This window comes from Myotis brandtii, unplaced genomic scaffold (genome assembly GCF_000412655.1).
Source record: "Myotis brandtii unplaced genomic scaffold, ASM41265v1 scaffold1229, whole genome shotgun sequence".
Classification (NCBI taxonomy): domain Eukaryota; kingdom Metazoa; phylum Chordata; class Mammalia; order Chiroptera; family Vespertilionidae; genus Myotis; species Myotis brandtii.
This window is the reverse complement of record NW_005354286.1, coordinates 40,198-60,552: the sequence shown is the minus strand read 5'-3', so window position 1 is coordinate 60,552 and position 20,355 is coordinate 40,198. Positions and strand designations below refer to the sequence as shown.

The following is a 20,355-nucleotide window of genomic DNA, read 5'->3' as shown; positions in this document are numbered from 1 at the left end:
GCCCCAACTCCCCAATCGGCCCTGCTCTGAGCCTGACCAGGGGCTGCACCTAGGGATTGGGCCTGCCCTCTGCCACCCGGGAGCAGGCCTAAGCCAGCAGGTCGTTATCTCCCGAGGTGTCCCAGACTGCGAGAGGGCACAGGCCGGGCTGGGGGACCCCCCTCCCCCGCCCCCCGAGTGCACAAATTTTTGTGCACCGGGCCTCCAGTCTATATATAAAAGCCTAAGTGATGATTGCAACCGAATGGATGACCGAACAGGCTGCATGGGGCGACCAGGCCGGCAGGGGGGTTAGTGAGGGACGATCAAACAACTGAGCAGCAGGCTGCAAAGATGGAGGCGCCCACAGCCAATAAGGAGGGAATATGCTAATTGCCATGCCCTCAAAGATGGCAGTGCCCACAGCCACAAGATGGCCAACAGGAGAGGGCAGTTGTGGGTGATCAGGCTAGCAGGGGAGGGCAGTTAGGGGCGACCAGGCCAGCAGGGGAGGGCAGTTGGGGGCGAATGGGCCAGCAGGGGAGCAGTTAGGTGGCGATCAGGCTGGCAGGGGAGTGGTTAGGGGATGATCAGGTTGGCAGGCAGAAGCGGTTAGGGGCAATCAGGCAGGCAGGCAGGCGAGCAGTTGGGAGCCAGCAGTCCTGGATTGTGAGAGGGATGTCTGACTGCTGGTCTAAACTGGCAGTTGGACATCCCACGAGGGGTCCCAGATTGGAGAGGGTGCAGGCTGGGCTGAGGGACAACCCCCACCCCCCAGAGCACGAATTTCATTCACCGGGCCTCTAGTTTACATATAAAAACCAACCCTCAAATGTTATATTAAACAGTTGAATTGAAAGGCACAGAGACTATTTAAGTTGCCTTGTGTAAACCTGTGGAGCCACTGGTTAAAATCACAAGGTCAATTATCAATCATTCACTTACTCATCCTTTTTATGCAACCAACATTCCCTGAACACTTACTATACCCCTGATGCTGTGAAGTGATGGTGATACAAACGTTAATAAGACATGGTCCCTATTCACCGTCCAGTGGGGAAGTGAGAAACTGCAAAACAAGTCAGACCAAAAGACAAACCGGTTTTGGATGGAAACTCATTCTGACTGGAATTTCAGGGGCGGCTTCATCAAGGGGGAGTCAGGCCATATAGGGTGTAGGATTTCAGAGGCAATAGCAAGAAAAAAAGCAAGGAAGTTTGAGGAAATGATCAGAATTGAGCCCAATCCAAGAAAAGAATAAGGGAGAAACCAGACATTTAACTATTTTAGCCTGAAGATAAAAGTAAGTTTAATAGGTGTGCAAGATATTTGCCACCCTGCAGGAAGTGCTCAGCGAGTAATCTGAGTAAACCCTGACCAACCAAGTCGTCTCTGTTCAATTTACTGAATGATTTCATCATATTACCATGTACCGTCCAGGGTCTAAATCTCCCATCATTCCTTTTAGATGTGTGTTTTCAGTTCTGACAGCTTTATATTTCATATCTGAGACCTGAAAGGAGATCAGTAGGTAAAAGTGAATGTAAACTTTATAATGAAAGCTCATGATTCAATTACGATTAATTTTACGTTGTTAATATGAGTATTTCCTAAGTGGAGTGAAGGGAACACTTCTTCGGCGTGATTATCATAAATCAGGAACTCTCAGTTGGTTCCCCTGTGTTTGGTAGGCCCCACTTTACACTCCTTTTCTGATCAGTGCTAAGCTAAAAACAGATAACTTACAATAACCATTCATTTACATGTTTTTTTTCAAGTCTCAAATTCCTTTCCTCACGGCTATTTTCTATTGTATGCAAATTACCACCTGAAAAATCACAATTTTAAAAACATGTTTGAATAACTGTCCATTAAATGTCTTCACCACCTGATTAATTTTTACAATATGCAAATATGACTTACATGGTTAATTTTGTTCGTTATGATATTTCTGCCAACTTTCCTTTTTTTTCGGGTGGCTACTTCATTTTGTCTCCCAATTTAATTTTTCCTCAGATGTCTTCCTACTTGACAATACTTAGAACACAATATTTACCCTTTTGTTTATCTAGGATTCATTTCTATATAAAACAATTCTTTTAAAAACACTTACTTCTGTAAATTACAAAATATATTCCCCTTGACAAAGCCTAAAAAATATATAAGAATATAATGGTGAAAGTAAAAATTCATAATTCAATGATCCAGATCACTGCTAACATGTGTAAAATATCCCAGGTACAAGCAATGCTACTATCGCATCCATGCTTTTTTCCTGCATATTGTACAAATTAATCAGTTTAAGGCTTATAATTGGGCAGAGGCTGAATCTTTTCTTGTTTTTATAATACACAGGTTTAAATAGCCATGCTATTTCTGAAGTGATCCTTAAATGCCTTGAAAGTTATTGAATGGGACTCTCAAATCCTGTAGACTTGGGGTAAAAAAAAAAAAAAAGGCAGATAAATCCTATGCTTGGAATAGCAGATGATCAATTTGAAGATGAATAAGGGGTTAAGAGAATTTCAAAATAAATAGGATAGAAGGGAGGGAGAGAGGGATGGCTGGAGGGAGGGAGGATTTGGAAGTTACTTGCAGAGTTTTAACAGCAGAATGTTATAATTGCTGTTTTCCCCCCCATGAACCATGCTGTACATTGAGTCGATGTTTAGTAAATATAAACTAGTTTTCATGTTTCAACATCCATTTTTTAAAACCTTAAAATAAGTTATATAAAATGGGGGTGAGAAGTATCCAGGAAATACTGAAATAGAGGCTTTTTAGAAAGATAAAAATGTTAATGGAAGGAAACTATAGAAAAAATTCAGCAAGAAATCTTGGACTAGAGCATACTGTGGGAGGTGATCAAACTATGGGCCACAGAAAATTTTAGGATGAGATTTAATGAAATTATCTTGCACTGTCGCTTATTTCCCTGGTTCTTTTTTTTTTTTCTTCTAGATTTTGGGTATCATGTTCTCATTTCATCTGCCTCTAGGTATCTTTTGATTTCTTCCTTGATCTCATTGTTAACCCATTCACTTTTATTTTTTAAAAATATATTTTATTGATTTTTTACAGAGAGGAAGGGAGAGGGAGAGCTAGAAACATTGATGAGAGAGAAACATCGATAGGCTGCCTCCTGCACACTCCCTACTGGGGATGTGTCCGCAACCAAGGTACATGCCCTTGACTAGAATCGAACCTGGGACCCTTGAGTCCGCAGGCTGACACTCTATCCACTGAGCCAAACCGGTTAGGGCTCCCTGGTTCTTTTTTGATGACACTTTGCATCTCCCAAAGGTTTTATGTGACAGAGCATTTCTGTGATGCTCGTCTCAGAGACAACACCGAGGGATGCAATGCTTCTATCAGTCAATAATGAGGGCCGCTATCTGCCCTGAGCAAGAGAGTGGCCTGGACAGGGCTGTGCTGGAAGCCGGTCCATCCTTGCTGCTTGACACAGTCGCTGCAGGGAAGAAACATCTGCACAGCATATGTTTCAAGGGACCTGGCATATATAGCATATTGTTCTTAATATGTTTGCTCTCCTTAGTGCCATGTGTTTTAACCAAGGTCACCTCTCCCAGAAAGGTTGTTTCCCCAGGTGGGGATTTTTCCCTGAGGTTAGGGAGGGGATACAACCCCTTAACTAAGTGCCAGGCGGGTAGTTAAGCTACATAATCTTTACTCCCTGGAATGGAGATAAGAAACGCCCTAACCTTTGTAATAGAAATTGACAGGATTAAAATCGGCTGGTATAAATATAGATGTAACAAGACAATAAACATGAGATCCTGATCAGTTCCTAACCAGAACTCCGACCAGAACTTTGGCTGGAGATCCTGGCTAGAGGTCCTGACTAGGCTGCTGATCAACTGAAGGCTGTCTCCGTGTCATTCCTTCTTCGCCGACTCCGTCCACACCTTTGGGGACCCCTGGACCTGCTGGGGTTGGACCCCAGCAGGGCTGTCCTCCGCTCCCATACCTGTTGTTTTGCTAACATTTTTTCCTTGATTTCTAGCTCCATCTTTAGCTGTCTCTCCAGAAGGGCAGCTTTCCTCATGATAGTTGCTATAGTGATCTCCTTCTGATGAAGCTCCTCTGTTAGGTCAGAGATCTCGTTCCGCATTCTCTCCTGCTCACAGCTGTGGTGCTCTCCCTCCTGGCAGAGATGGCTCCTTATCTGCAGCAGATAGAGTCCAGGGAACATTAACGAGTCCTGTCATTTGTAAAGCAGCTAAAAGCTTTTACTGGTCGCGTTCTGTCTTCTTACCCTGCCTAAAAACATAGGCAGGCCCCTCCACCCCCATTTTCTGATCAATGCTAAGTTAAAAACAGATACTTACAATAATGATTCGTTTACGTCTTTCCTTCCAATTTCAAATGTTCATTTCTGACTTCTATTTGCTATTGTGCATAAATCATCACCTACTGCTGACACCAGTTTGATAGGCAGGTGAAGAAAGTATTATCGGACATTCTCCTCCAGCTCTCATTGGTAAACAAAAAACCGGCACGATGGATGTGCACAGTTTTGTGAGTTTGGACCCACACTCAGGCTACTATCACCACAATCAAGGTAATAATCATATGCATGAACTGCAAAAATTTCCTTGTGTCCCTTAGTTATTTAACTAGTGTGTGTGTGGTAAGAACACTTAATATGAGATCTATCTTCTTAAATTTTTACCTGCACACCACCTTACTGCTAACTACAGGCTCTGTGTTGTGCAGCGCATTCTGGGACTTAATTCATCTTGTAAAACTGAATTGTATGCCCATTGAGCAGCCACTCCTGAGTGCTGTGGTGGAAGAGCACTGAACCCACGATCCGGAGCAAGCAGTTTTTAGGGAGAAAAAATTGGCTTAGAGCGGGTAAGTGATTTGCTCAAAGTCACAAAGCTACTAACTGACAGAGCCAGGACTACAACCTAGGACTCCTGGCTTTAAATTCAGTACTTTTTTTTTTTTTTACTAAATTGTGCTGTACTTTTTGTGATTAAATCCTATGTTTTTCAGAATCATGTTATGATAAATTTCAAACTTAATGTGTCCATGAAAACATATCACCTCCTTCCTTAGCCTGTGGAGCCTCATATTCTCAATCTCAGCTCAGGATCATCTTGGACTCCCCCCGCCCCCACCCTCCCCAATCCATTCAGGCAGCAAATTCTGTCTCTTCTGTTTCACTCTCTCTTAAATCTCACCCCTCTTCTACCTAGTCCAGCCTCTTACTGTCTTTCTATATATCATTCACTGGCTCTAATTCTTGGTGTTCAGAGATAAAGTACACAGTCACTAATCTCAGAAATCACAGTCCTTTGGGAGAAACAGAAAAATTAACAGTTACAACACAGTGTCACAATAGATAACAGCAGTCTATGGTAGAGGCAGAACGTAGCGGAGGGGTACTGAACCCAGCCTGGGATGTCAGGGCAAGATTCCCAGAGGAGGGACATCAGACTGATATTGAAGGATAAACGGAATCCAGATGGAAGACAGAGATGGAGAAGGCTCCCAGGCAGAGAACGCAGCCCAGGCACAGGGGTGAGTGCACACTCAGAACCGAAAGGAGCGTGTAGTGGCTGGGACTAGGCGTGCTGTCAGAAGTCAGGCTGCAGAGTCCCGCAGAGGCCGTCCACGGGAGATGTATATGAATTTACCCCAGGGCACTTCCCTTTAAAGTAGATATTCTTTCATTTAGTCTGTAAACATTTCAGGATGTCTCTTTAAAAGAACAAGCACATCCCCCTATTACTCTCTTTTTAAAACATAGCCAGAATACCACTAGAACAGGGGTGGGCAACCCCTGGCACGCGTGCCAAACATGGCACGCCTGTATCTTTTGCTGGCACGCGAAACCCTCTTATAATCTTCCATTTACAATTTTTTTCTTAATATCGACTTTTTTATTTTTCAGATAAATTCAGTGTAGGTGCATCTTAGATAAATAAATAATTTTACATAACAAGTTATCTTAAAGACCATAGACATGGATTGACGAGAGAGGGGAAGAGCAATTTCTGTGCCTCTGCTTAACTCTCCCTGCCTTCCTAGATCTGAACAGTGTTTTGGTTTCATCCACATATGCTTGTGAATCTTTGTTCTCAGTGATGACTTTTGTTAAGTCTCGTAATAGGAGTAGCCTGACGGATGAAAGTAGTAGCTCGTGCATATCTCTGAAGGTCACGAAATATAAACCTGATGTAAAATCTCTGTCATCAGTGATGCAGCAGCAAAAGTCCCACTGATAATATCAAACGGAGTCATAAAGTTTTCTGTCGGACTATCAGTGTACATGTATACATTAAAAAATAAATGTATTTTTCATCATCATATACTGTGTTTTTGTCGCTCGAATGAATTTTATTATTTCTTCAAGGTTCTTCACATATGTACACCTTAAGAGATATTAAGTAGGTGTAACATGTTCTCAAAAAATTAGGGTTGGCACGCAGAAGAATTTTGAGTCAGAGATTTTGCTGGCTTGGGCACACACTCACAAAAAGTTTGCCCACCCCTGCACTAGAAAGTCTTAAAAATATTAGCAATGCCTCAATATCATCAAGTACCCAGGAAGTACTCAAATTTAAAATTGTATCAGAAGTGTAATGCACTTTTAAAAGTTTACTTCAACTGAGATGTAACTATGAGCCGCGCCTTGCCACTGGGTCCTCTCTTTTTAAAGCCTTTCTTTTTGTATGTGTCTGTGGGTGTTCTAAGTGCTCTACATACATCATCTCATTTAATCCCCACACATCTCTCTATTTCGCAGATTAGAAAATTAAGTTCACATAACTGCTCGCAGTCACATTCTGGTGACAGGCAGTCTGATTCCAGGACCGACACTGTGCTGTGGACCCTCTGGGAGCGGAGCCCTGGAAGGTGGTTCACACGCGGAGAGCTAGAGTGGGGTGCCCTGACGTGGAAAGCAGGCATGTCCCGCAGGCAAACCCGATCCAGCCCCAGGCTATGCTACCAGCCCTCATCTGATTCTATTCTTATCACTAACGCTTTCCGAATTTCAGAGTTGGACGTGACCTTAGAAATCACATGGTCCAACCCCATCATTTAACAGATAGAAAAAAAAGACCCAGAGGGCAAGGAACTGACTGAGTCTAAGTTATCCAGCTCCCAGGAGCAGAAGAGGAGACGAGGAAAGTGAAGGACAGATGCCTCATCCTGAGGACGATGTTACAAGTCTCCTTTCATCTCCCGTCTTCTCTCTCCAGGCTTTTCCTTACAATTTTTTTTTAACTGGGTTGTTCTGTAGTTGGTCCCAGTTTGAATTTTGCTGTTTGCATCCCTGTGGTGTAGTTTACCTGTTCATTTGTTTTTTTAATGTTCGAAAATGAATATGCTATAGTGAAAATGGAGTAAACTGTTTTTGCCATTTAGTTATTAAAACAACACGCTGGGAGAAACCAAGATGGCAGCATAGGTTAACGCCGGAGTTTGCTGCCTCGAACAACCACTTCAAAAATACAACTAAAAGACAGAACGGACATCATCCAGAACCACAGGAAGTCTGGCTGAGTGGAAGTTCTACAACTAGGAGGAAAGAGAAAAGCATACCAAGACTCAGAGGAGGCGCAGAGCTGAAGTAAAAGACTAAGGTGCGGAGTGCATGCGGAGCGGGCTGGCGGCTGAGGGCGCGGTTGTCTGTTTCAATCGGGAGGGAGCCTCAGACTCTGAGCTCCAGATCCGGGCGAGTCTCTATGGACCCAGACTCAAACGGGAGAAGCGGGATTGTCTGGCTTCGGTTGGAACTCGAAGGTAGCTTTCTCTCTGAGGTTTGCAGCGGTTGCTGGGACTCTGAGAGGCAGAGCCCCTGGGGACGGGACTGAGAGCAGCCATAACTGCTCGCTCTGCCCGCCCTGTAGATCCCCTGGGACCCGCCCCGCCCAAGCCCTGCACAGAGGCATTTGCCGGATAGCCTCAGGCAAAGGCTAGATTAGCACCTCCCTAGAGGACAGAAGTTCTCCCACTGCAGACACAGCTGATTCGCACAGCCAGTTGGCCTGGAGGTCAAATCCGCCCCAGTATTACATACAACAATCAAGGCTTAATTACAACAAGACTACGCACAAAGACCACTAGGGGGTGCACCAAGAAAGCATAAAAAATGCAGAGACAAAGAAACAGGACACAAATGTCAGAATTGGAGGATATATTTGTTTTTTTTGCATCTTATCCATTTTATTTATTTATTTATTTTTTAAATCTTTATTGTTCAGATTACATTTGTTCCTCTTTTTTTTTTCCCCCATAACTCCCCTCCTCCCAGTTCCCGCCCCACCCTCCGCCCTCACTCCCCACCCACTGTCCTCATCCATAGGTGCACGATTTTTGTCCAGTTTCTTCCCGCATCTCCCATTCCCCTTTCCCCGCCAAGAATAGTCAGTCCATTCCCTTTCTATGTCCCTGATTCATTATAATCACCAGTTCATTCTGTACATCAGATTATTTATTCACTTGGTTCTTAGATTCACTTGTTGATAGATGCATGTTTGTTGTTCACAATTTGTATCTTTACCTTTTTCTTCTTCCTCTTCTTAAAGGATACCTTTCAGCATTTCGTATAATACTGGTTTAGTGGTGATGAACTCCTTTAGCTTTTCCTTATCTGTGAAGCTCTTTATCTGACCTTCAATTCTGAATGATAGCTTTGCTGGATAAAGTAATCTTGGTTGTAGGTTCTTGGTATTCATCACTTTGAATATTTCTTGCCATTCCCTTCTGGCCTGCCAAGTTTCTGTTGAGAAATCAGCTGACAGTCGTATGGGTATTCCCTTGTAGGTAATTGAGTCTCTTTCTCTTGCTGCTTTTAAGATTCTCTCTTTGTCTTTTGCTCTTGGCATTTTAATTATGATGTGTCTTGGTGTGGTCCTCTTTGGATTCCTTTTGTTTGGGGTTCTCTGCGCTTCTTGGACCTGTAAGTCCATTTCTTTCACCAGGTGGGGGAAGTTTTCTGCCATTATTTCTTCAAATAGGTTTTCAATATCTTGCTGTCTCTCATCTTCTGGCACCCCAATTATTCTGATGTTTGTACGCTTGAAGCTGTCCCAGAGGCTCCTTACACTATCTTCGTATTTTCGGATTCTTTTTTCATTTTGCTTTTCCGGTTGGGTGTTTTTTGCTTCTTCGCATTTCAAATCTTTGACTTGATTCTTGCGCTCCTCTGGTCTGCTATTGGGTGTCTGTATAATATTCTTTATTTCAGTCCGTGTATGCTTAATTTCTAGTTGGTTCTTTATCATAGCATCGAGGGTCTCATTAGTTTTCGTGACTCTCTCCTCAAGTTTATTGACAGCTTCTAGCACATTTTTGCAAGCCCTCAAAATTGCGATTTTTAGCTCTATATCCTCCATTTCTGTCATGTTTTTTTGTCTCCGCATTTTTTATGCTTTCTTGGTGCACCCCCTAGTGGTCTTTGTGCGCAGTCTTGTTCTAGTTGAGCCTTGATTGTTGTAGTTAATACTAGAGGGATTTGACCACCAGGCCGACTGGCTGTGTGAATCAGCTGTGTCTGCCGCGGAAAACTTCTGTCCTCTGGGGAGGTGCTAATCTAGCCTTTGCCTGAGGCGATCCGGCAAATGGCTCTGCGCAGGGCTTGGGCGGGGCGGGATCAACAGGGCAGGGCGGGCGGAGGGAGCGGTTATGGTGCCCTCAGTCCCGTTCCCAGAGGCTCTGCTTCTCAGAACCCCAGGAACCGCTGCAAACCTCGGAGAGAAAGCTGCCTTCCAACTGATGCCAGACACTCCCGCTTCTCCCGTTTGGGTCCGAGTCCCCAGCGATTCGCCCGTATCTGGAGCTCAGAGTCTGAGACTCCCCCCTGACCGAAAACGACAACCGCGCTCTCAGCCACCAGCCCGCTTTGCGCGCGCACCTCCGCACCTGAGTTTTTTCCACACTGCGCCTCCTCTGAGCCTCGGTGTGCTGTTATTTTTCCTTCTAGTTGAAGAGTCTCTCCTCAGCCAGCCTTCCTGTGGTTCTGGGTGATGTCCGTTCCGTCTTTTAGTTGTATTTTTGAAGTGGTTGTTTGCGGCAGCAGTCTGCGGTGTTTACCTATGCCGCCATCTTGGTCTCTCCTCAAAACCACACTTTTAAGGTTTTTCAATAATGTTCTAGAAACTGCCGATAAACTTAATGAGATCTACAAGAAATCTAATGAGACCCTCGATGTTGTGATAAAGAACCAACTAGAAATTAAGCATACACTGACTGAAATAAAGAATATTATACAGACACCCAACAGCAGACCAGAGGAGCGCAAGAATCAAGTCAAAGATTTGAAATGCGAAGAAGCAAAAAACACCCAACTGGAAAAGCAAAATGAAAAAAGAATCCGAAAATATGAAGATAGTGTAAGGAGCCTCTGGGACAGCTTCAAGCGTACCAACATCAGAATTATAGGGGTGCCAGAAGATGAGAGACAGCAAGATATTGAAAACCTATTTGAAGAAATAATGACAGAAAACTTCCCCTACCTGGTGAAAGAAATAGACTTACAGGTCCAGGAAGCGCAGAGAACCCCAAACAAAAGAAATCCAAAGAGGACCACACCAAGACACATCATAATTAAAATGCCAAGAGCAAAAGACAAAGAGAGAATCTTAAAAGCAGCAAGAGAAAGAAACTCAGTTACCTACAAGGGAATACCCATACGACTGTCAGCTGATTTCTCAACAGAAACTTTGCAGGCCAGAAGGGAGTGGCAAGAAATATTCAAAGTGATGAATAGCAAGAACCTACAACCAAAATTACTTTATCCAGCAAAGCTATCATTCAGAATTGAAGGTCAGATAAAGAGCTTCACAGATAAGGAAAAGCTAAAGGAGTTCATCACCACCAAACCAGTATTATATGAAATGCTGAAAGGCATCCTTTAAGAAGAGGAAGAAGAAGAAAAAGGTAAAGATACAAATTATGAACAACAAATATGCATCTATCAACAAGTGAATCTAAGGATCAAGTGAATAAATAATCTGATGAACAGAATGAACTGGTGATTATAATAGAATCAGGGACATAGAAAGGGAATGGACTGACTATTCTTGGGGGGGAAAGGGGTGTGGGAGATGCGGGAAGAGACTGGACAAAAATCGTGCACCTATGGATGAGGACAGTGGGTGGGGAGTGAGGGCGGAGGGTGGGGTGGGAACTGGGAGGAGGGGAGTTATGGGGGGAAAAAGAGGAACAAATGTAATAATCTGAACAATAAAGATAAAAAAAAATAAATATTGCATTAAAATAGCACTCCTCAAGAAAAAAACAACAACAACACGCTGTACTGCAAAACATCCTTCTAAATGAGATGAACTTGCCTAGCTATAAATAATAGTTGGCTTTATTAAAAATGTCAACTTTACCACAAATAAATGACTAAAACTAGTTCCATGTTAAAGAGTGAAGATACATAATAGATGTTGGTGTTATCACTAGAGAATGGAAATGCTCTCCAGGATCACTTCCTGGAAGCTACAGCTGTTTATGCACAACTCCTCTGCTACCTTTTCTGCACGGCAGTGCATGATCTACAGGTCTCCCAGAGCCTAGGAAGAGATTTGTGCCTTGTATTCGCTCCTTCCATATCAAAACAGTGGAAAATCAGTGTAGTCCTTATGTTACTCAAAGTTTTATTACTCTTTCTAGATCTATGAGGTCAAGAACAGTGTAACTACACTTTAGGTGGCTTTAATCAACATTTTATCATAATGTATCCACTGGAGACACCAGAAGGAACAGTGTTTTAAAGTGATAGTTTTGCATGCCCGTAAAATCGGTTGTATGGGAGTATGTGAAAAATATAAGGAAAATGGTCATTAATTCACATCACCTTTCCTACACATCATAGTTGCCTCAAAGTCAACTCTCTGGGAGACAGGATTTATCTTTCACATCATTGTCTTTCCTACAGAAATAAGCAGAATAGCTAGTAGTCCTACTAGATGCTCAGTGAGTGTTTATTGAATTTATACCAACCATAATTGAAGTTATGACCCCCATACAATGATGCGAGATCTGAGCCTTAACCTTAATGAATTCATTCTCTAATAGTTATTTTCACTTATTGTGTGTCCGGCACTGTGATGGTAATTCAAAACTACACCCAGGTTTTTCCTACTTTTAGCAATTGTTTAGATTATACAGCACTGGATATTCTGTGTAACCGTCAAACCTAAAGAACCAGAGGCGTGAGTAGTAGCTGTGATAAACTCATGGAAGAGAGCCACTACTGGATTTTCCTAGAGGGAGAAGAGAATATATGTTTTGTAGGAGTTAAGAACCACAGTGCCCAGGTTTTATTCATCCTTGTATTTCTAGCTCCTGGGAGAGCACTTGGCGCATGCTAGGTGCTCAGTGACAAAATGTGGGTGGAACCTGAAACAATAGCAGCCAGTGTCTGCCAGGTGCTTCCTCTGAGCTAGGCAGGCCCTGTTCTAAGCACTTCACATGCATTATTATTTTATGGATTTTAACTTAGGGCAGTGGTTCTCAACCTTGGCTGCACATTAGAATCACCTGGGAATCTTCTTAAAAATCCTGATTTCTGAGCCTCATCCTCCGGAAATTCTGTTTCTTTGTTACTAATATTGTGGCCCCACCCCATAACAAAGGGAAACAGAATTTCGGGAGGATGAGGCCCAGAAATCAGGATTTTAAAAAGATTCCCTGGTGATTCTAATGTGCAGCCAAGGTTGAGAACCATTGACTTAGTCTTAGTATGAACTCTGAGCCAGATCACCTAGATTCAAATCTGGCCTCTGCCAGATTAGTCGTGTAATATTGGGAAAAATGACCTACCCTTAGCTTCCTCAAATATTAAAAGAGAATAATAGTAGTACCTACCTTTTAAGATGGTTGTGAGGAATAAATGAATTAGGATTTGTTAAGCTTTTAGAACAGCTCCTGGCACCTGGTAAGTGCTATTTAAGTAGCTCATTGGAGCCTCATCACAACCTTAGGAGGTATGTACTAATGATCCCATCCCCATCCTAGAAACGGGGACCCTGAGCAACTTGCATACACAACTCCCATGCTTCCTCACTAACATGTGGCTGATGCCCATCTGTGGTCTCATACTTCTCGCTATGAGCTCCCTCTCATGGAGCTACAGGCCCTCCACATGTCACGGCAGTCTCCCGTGGCTGAGTGATGTCCTAATGTTTGTGGTTCTTATAGCAGCACACAGAAGAAGTCAGTGTTAGCAGGTTGGAGAAGAATATAGAAGGGAAAAGAAGGGAATGAGAAGGAAGGATCTCCCCCACCCCCCTCCCCAACCCTCCCACAAGGAAAGACTGCCTGGAAGAACGGAGCTCATTATTTTCCATACCTTAGTCAGTTCTTTCTCATGATTTGGTTGATCTGGGGTCAGTGAAAACAGTTCTTTCCTTTTCCTTTCTGGTTCTTTAATAGAAGGCGAATAAGATGATTCAAGTCTACAAATCCAAAGGAGGAAAAATTAAGCTAACTTGATAAATTGTTAGTATTATGTTGTTAATTTAGACCATCACAGATAGATTATTAGTTTATTGGGAACATTTCTAGGTACAGAAATTGCAAGTTACATTACATTCAGATCTCATAAGTATTTACATATTTAACTGAGTCCAAATGTTTTTAGCTGAAAAAACAAACAAAACAACCCAGCTAGCAATTAATATGGAATTTTAATTGTGCATTAAAAATTAGCAGAATACTTGTTTTGCTAATGGAGATAAGATTTTTGGATGAGAACAAAAGCCTATCTCCTATAATAAAATAGCTTGAGAACCATCAGAAAAGGAAATACACCTGAGTTGCTTCTACAGCATGGGAAGAAACTATGTCAGCAGGAATCTGAGGGAGAAACCACTCCATAAAAGTGTTCCCAGATGATTGAATCTGGCAGGCTACTCAGAAGAGAGCTCAACTACATCTATTCTTTGGCTGTTCCATTTATAAAATGGAATTGCAACCACATACGGATATAGAGAGCAAAAGCAAGAATTGGTATAAAAGGTACCATTTCCACAGGAAGCTTGGAGTAGTATAAGCAGGTAATGTGTACATCAGGGAAGTTGGTAAAATAAAATCATTAAAGCAGAACAAATAAAGATAACTAGGTGAGGAAAGCAGTGTGCGTTCTATTGCCTGACTAATCTGGTAGAGTCCCGGGTTCTGAGAAGTGTACCCACTTGTACAATTTTAGATTTCCAAGAACTTTGTAAAAGGGTCCACAGATCAAAGACTTAAATCACATAACCAAAACAAAATCTGAGAAAAATAACTAATGAAGAGATTAAAAATAAAGGGATATTTTAAAAGGTACAAATTAATAGTGATATCCTTGAGATACATGTGTCTAGACTGGATGTGCGTTTTTAAAATCAAATATACAAAGTGTCCAAAAAATGTATACACATTTAACACTGATAGCTCAATTGATGTTTCTTTCTTTTCAGATTTAACCCATTGGAATTAATAATTATTCAATGTATATATACATTTTTGGGGGACATCCTGCATATGTTAAGTGTAGAAAACAGAATATGTAGTATATATGCTGCTATAATGTCCTCCAGGAAAAAACAGTGTCAGCATTTTTGTGTATATTTCTTTTTTTACTATGCATTTGTATACATACATACACATTTCCCATACAATTAGAATGTACTGTACATATTATTTTTCAGCCTTCTTTCATTTTTCAATCAGTAATATATTGGGAGCATTTTACCCAGTATTCTCCTAAAATGTTATTTCAAGATCAATCTTAAAATTTTCTTTTTTGCTATGATTTCAAATTTCATTTGAAAATGAATTTTCCTTTTTTCAATTTTTCCTAAGGAATTTCAGGGAGTGGAATGCTAAACTGAATGGTAAAATCCTCATGATGATCTTATAAATTTGAGTGAATAGAACAAATATCAAACTTCAACGTGGACAAGTTCATAGAAGAGAACAATAGTCATGCTAATGTAAAATGGTAATATAAATATATAAGGGAACTATTATTTGTCTCGTAGGAAAGGAGTGTTGGAAATATTTTTAATAACTCTCAGAACATAGCCTTTGGTGCTTCAACAACTGAAAAAAAGAAAAAGAAAAAGCTAACAAAATCTTAGCATTATTGAGAAAAGTTCTGATCATGAATAAAAACATTACAATGCTACTTCTATAAAACTATTGTATGTCTACTCCCAGGGGCTGCTTCACCTTAACACAACTATAAAGAAGAAACAGAGTCCAAATGAAAGAAACCGAAATACTATAAAAATACTATAAAGGGCAGTACCACATTCATATGAGAACAAATTAGGATTAGAAACTTTCAATGGGAAGGATGGAGGCTGAGAAGACTATGCTCAAATCTAAAATAAAATAGAAGCTGTGAAAGTTAAATAACTGTCATCAACTCTCAGAATACTGGAACTGAGTAATACGATCCAAATGAGAAAGATGTAGCTTGGAGACCAAAATAAAACCAACATAAATAGAGGATGGCAAGTAGGCATAACAAAAGAGTTGTATTGGCCAAATATGTGAATAATTGCAAGATTTTAGCTTAAATCATGAATTGAAGGAAAGTTGGCTATGCTTGGAATTTAGCACTGGCCTGTAAGATAGCTGCACTTCACAAAAACACGACACATGGTTGAGCAGTTTGCTGTTCTAGGAAGTTTATGTTTTTAGGCCTGTACATTCCTTGTGCGAAGACATTTCTCACCAATTCACTACACTGGAACAGTGCCTTGCACATAATATATTTCCAATAGATTTATTAATGATTGGTGATGATGATACATAGCTTGTATACAGAGCACTCAATAATGCTGACCGCCCAATAGGAGGCATTCTACCATCCTTGGTGAGACATACAATAGGTCATTTTTAAGAATCTTAATTTGCCATTTTTGTAAAGGGTAGACCTCAGGCAGGCAAGTACCACAACTTAGAAGAAATAATTGTTACCTTTAAAACAATGTCATCATCTTTCAATAAAATATCCCTCACCATTTGGCTATTCATTTTTAAAAATCCTATCATTGGTCTGGCAATAGCCTTCGGAATTGAGAAGGATTCAAGTTCTAATGAGAATTAGAACATCAATGAATGATTGGAACCATCACACTGTCTATTCACAAGCATAAATATTTAATAATCCCCAATAGTCCATTTCCTTTGTGGTTATGGAATATGCAATATCTGTCTGATTTTAAAAGGGGAAAAAGATTTCTAACAAAACCCTTAAATGGAACAGATAAGGTGATGAATGTGGAGGCAAAATTAAATACAATATTTATAGGTGAAAAAGTTAACAAGTTTATAGGCAATCAAACTAAAGGCATTTCAAAAATATGAAATAAATCTTATTTATATTTATATATAATTAAATATCAGCTTTATAGTATTGTTTTAATAACATCCCGAAGAATAAAAGTTCTAAGAAAATTTCTGACTCAGTATAACACATAAGTATCCATAAACCAGAACATGATATATTTTTCTAGGTATTAATTTTGAAGATAAAATAACCATTAATTTTATTGTTAATATCTAATAATTAACAGCATGTTAATACAAAACAAAGAGACTTTTCTAGTTTCAAATATAAAATTCTTAAAAAGTCAAACAGTATATTTTGAGCAGTTTCTCTCAGGCTGCTGAATATAAAGAATTACCTTTTTTTATTTTCTTGAGCATTTTGGCACTCTCCTATTTTTAATAATTCTCTGTGCAACTGCAGTCGTTCCATTTCTATAATCCTCAAGAGATCATCACGTGACTGTAACTCACTTTTCACCTCTGAGAGTCCTGCTTCCATGGCCTCAATAAAAACATCAAACATTTTTAATGCTCATATTTGGATGTCATGATGTATATAATAACACAGTTTAAAATGTTTAACATCTATGAACCAGCCTAATTTCAAATGAACTGATTGATAGTCCTTTGCTGGCTCTGTCTCAGAGAATTTCATTCCTTCATTCATTTTTTTCAACAAATATTTACTGAGTTCTTATTATGCACTCAACACTGAGGATACAGACAGAGAATCTGTCCTCAATGAGCTGACAACCCAGTGATAATGACAAAGAATAATAAAATAATCACACAAATATGGTCACACGGTACATTACTTTGAAAGAGGAAATATAAAAGTATGAATAAAATATCAATGCATAAAATGTGGATAAATGCAAATAATTCCCAATTTAAACTTGATAATAGCCAAGAAAAACATAATTTTAAAGCTGGCCAACCAAGTAAATTACAAATCATGGTTCCACTGCTGTCCAATGGTAGCCCTACTTTAGCTAGAAATACCAGCAATCCTGTGAGTCCCGTGTTTTATTTTGTTAGCAGGAGAGACTTGGGCAAGTTTAAAAGCTGTTAGGAGAGAGAAGGGTAATAATAATGGTGACAGGTTCCTCAGAAGGTGGGTGGGATGGTTCCCAAAGCACAAGTGGACATATTGCCTAATGCAAATACTTCCACATTTCTTCTTTTGCAATAGGAAAGAAGGAAGATGGAATCTAGACAAGTTCATGCATTTGGACATGGGGAGATAAGACGGTGGCTACCAGGTGACTTCTCTTTTCCTTATGAAGAAAAAAGGAAGAAGAATTGGAGGTGGGGGTTTGGGAGTTATTTTTATTCTTAAAAATATATTTTATTGATTTTTTACAGAGAGGAATGGAGAGGGGTAGAGAGTTAGAAACATCGATGAGAGAGAAACATCGATCAGCTGCCTTCTGCACACCCCCTACTGGGGATGTGCCCACAACCAAGGTACATGCCCTTGACTGGAATTGAACCTGGGACCCTTCAGTTCACAGGCCAACGCTCTATCCACTGAGCCAAACCGGTCAGGGCTGGGAGTTATTTTTGAGAGTGAGAAAAGTTTGAAACCGTCTGCATTGGGAATGGGAGAGTTAGGTAGTTGGAGCAACGCAGGATTCCTGGTAGCGTTGAGTTCTTACGTGAGGTTTGTGACCCGTGACCTGCTGAGGGATTTTCTCCAGCAGTACTTGACTATTCCCTGGGAGAGAGGAAGGGCAGAGTCCTTCCATATCATCATGTCTCTTCCACTGAATTATACAGGGAAACGAATATTTATTAAGCATGCCTGACCCTGTTCATGAAATCCATTGCCATTTTTATAGATGAGTAAGTTGAGGGCCAGACTTGGTCCAAAGTTACACAGCTCCTAAGTGACAGACTTTGTAATAGAAGTCCAGATTTTTTTGTTTACTACTCCAGCCAGAACATTCAAGACACAAAGATAATTTGTTTTACACAAAGTGAATTAGATCTGTAGCTTACTGGTAAAGACAGAGTGGGGTGTTCTGAGGGCAGGAGGTTTTCTGCTAATAAAGGCTGTAGAAAACACTATAGATATTTTTTTTTTAAAGTCAGTTGTTCAATAATTCTTAATATATATTTGATAACAGATTTATTCAAATATAATCCACATATTATAAAATTCGTCCATTTAAAGTATGCAATTCAGTGGATTTTAGTATATTCATAAATTTGTGCAAGCATCACTACTATCTAATTCAAGTACATTTCTATCACTCCCAAAATGAACCTAATACCCATTAGTAGTCACTCCCCTCCCCCCCAGCCCCTGGCAACTACTAAGGTATGTTCTGTCTCTATGAAATTGCTTATTCCGGACCTTTCATACAAATTAAAACACACACTATGTGGCCTTTTGTGACTGGCTTCTTTCATTTAGCATAATGTTTTCAAGGTTTATCCATGTTGTAATACTTCATTCCTTTTTATTGATAAACTAGAGGCCCAGCACATGAAATCGTGCACAGTAGCCTGCTGCTGCTCGCAGCCCCACCCACCCGCCCGCTGCCCTACCATGCTTGCAGCACTGCCCACCCGCCCGCTACTGCTTGCTGCACTCGCTGCCCTGCCCGCCTCGCCATCCTCCTTGCTGCGATCAGAGCCTGTGGGCCACAGGGGAGATACTGAACTGCTTGCTGCACTCGCTGCCCTGCCTGCCCGCCTGCCCGCCATCCTCCTTGCTGCGATCAGAGCCTGTGGGCCTCAGGGGAGGTACTGAGAAGTGCTCAATGCACCTCATGGTGACTGGTCGTTTGGTCATGCTGGTCGTCATGGACACTGGCTTTATATATATATAGATAATATTGAATTGTATGAATATACCACATTTTATTTATTATTCAGCATTTGATGGACATTTGGGTGTTTCTTCTTTTTAGCTATTATGAACAATACTGCTTTGAAAAGATATGTACAAGCTTATATGCATGGATATATGTTTTCATTAATTTTTATCCAAAAATTCCTAGAAATATAATGGTGTACACAGTATAGAACTTATGCATTCCCAGATAAACTTTTTTACCAAAGCCTTAAAATTTACATTATTTTACAGGAGACCTAGAGACCTGGTTCAGTGAAGGACTTAATTGCAATATCTTAGCCCCAGAAGTTCCTGGCTGGCTCTGAAAAAAGTATAAGAATATGTTCAAACTAGATGCCCGGTGCACGAAATTCGTGCACGGGGGATGGGGGGGAGTACCTCAGCCTGGCCTGCACCCTCTCCAATCTGGGAGCCCTTGGGGGATGTCTGGCTGCCGGTTTAGGGGGCTGAGGCAGAGGCAATTAGGGGCGATCAGGCCAGCAGGGGAGAGCAGTTAGGGGCGATCCAGCCAGTAGGGGAGAGTGGTTAGGGGCGATCAGGCCGACAGGGAAGAGCGGTTAGGGGCAACATCCCTCTTGCAATCCGGCACTGCTGGCTCCTAACTGCTCACCTGCCTGACTGCCCCTAACCCCTCTGCCTGCCTGCCTGATCACCCCTAACCTCTCTGCCTACTTGCCTGATCACCCCTAACTGCTCTCCCCTGCCAGCCTGATCACCCCTAACCGCTCTCCCCTGCCAGCCTGATCACCACTAACTGCTCTCCCCTGTCAGCCTGATCTCCCCTAACTGCCTCTGCCTTGGCCCCAGCCATCGTGGATTTGCCCAGAAGGATGTCCGGAAGACCTCCAGTCTAATTAGCATATTACCCTTTTATTAGTATAGATAGGTGACTTAATAGTCTTATTTGGATAAAGTGCCTGTTTCAAACAGTGGGACTTTTAGATAAGTTTAAAATTTTAAAATAAACAAAAGAAATGTGAAACAATAGATTAGCAAGTAGTAACACAAATTAATCTGATGTGAATATCATCCATTACTTTGCCCAGCTGAGGAAAACTACCTGGGCTCCTTGCTTTGCAAATTTGCCACCAGGGAGCAATCTAACATGAAGCTGCATGTAGAAAAGTGGGCCTGCCTCCACTTGGGCAGTGCGACACAGGAGTCTCCAACTCCAGGCCAATGAATTGTAGTGTCACCTC

The 20,355-nt window shown here is 41.3% G+C and overlaps 1 protein-coding gene across 1 annotated transcript in view; it reads right to left on the bottom strand.

The window, feature by feature from the left end:
• The window catches only part of CCDC67 (coiled-coil domain containing 67), an 83,618-nt gene that overhangs the window by 24,016 nt on the left and 39,247 nt on the right, over positions 1–20,355 (bottom strand). Inside the window, exons 7-10 of the mRNA XM_005858909.2 lie at positions 16,650–16,795; positions 13,319–13,424; positions 3,968–4,165; positions 1,406–1,492 (exon numbers count right to left, since the gene is read on the bottom strand). Of these exons, the coding sequence (XP_005858971.1) occupies positions 1,406–1,492; positions 3,968–4,165; positions 13,319–13,424; positions 16,650–16,795 (537 nt within the window). The remainder of the gene's footprint in view (positions 1–1,405; positions 1,493–3,967; positions 4,166–13,318; positions 13,425–16,649; positions 16,796–20,355) is intronic.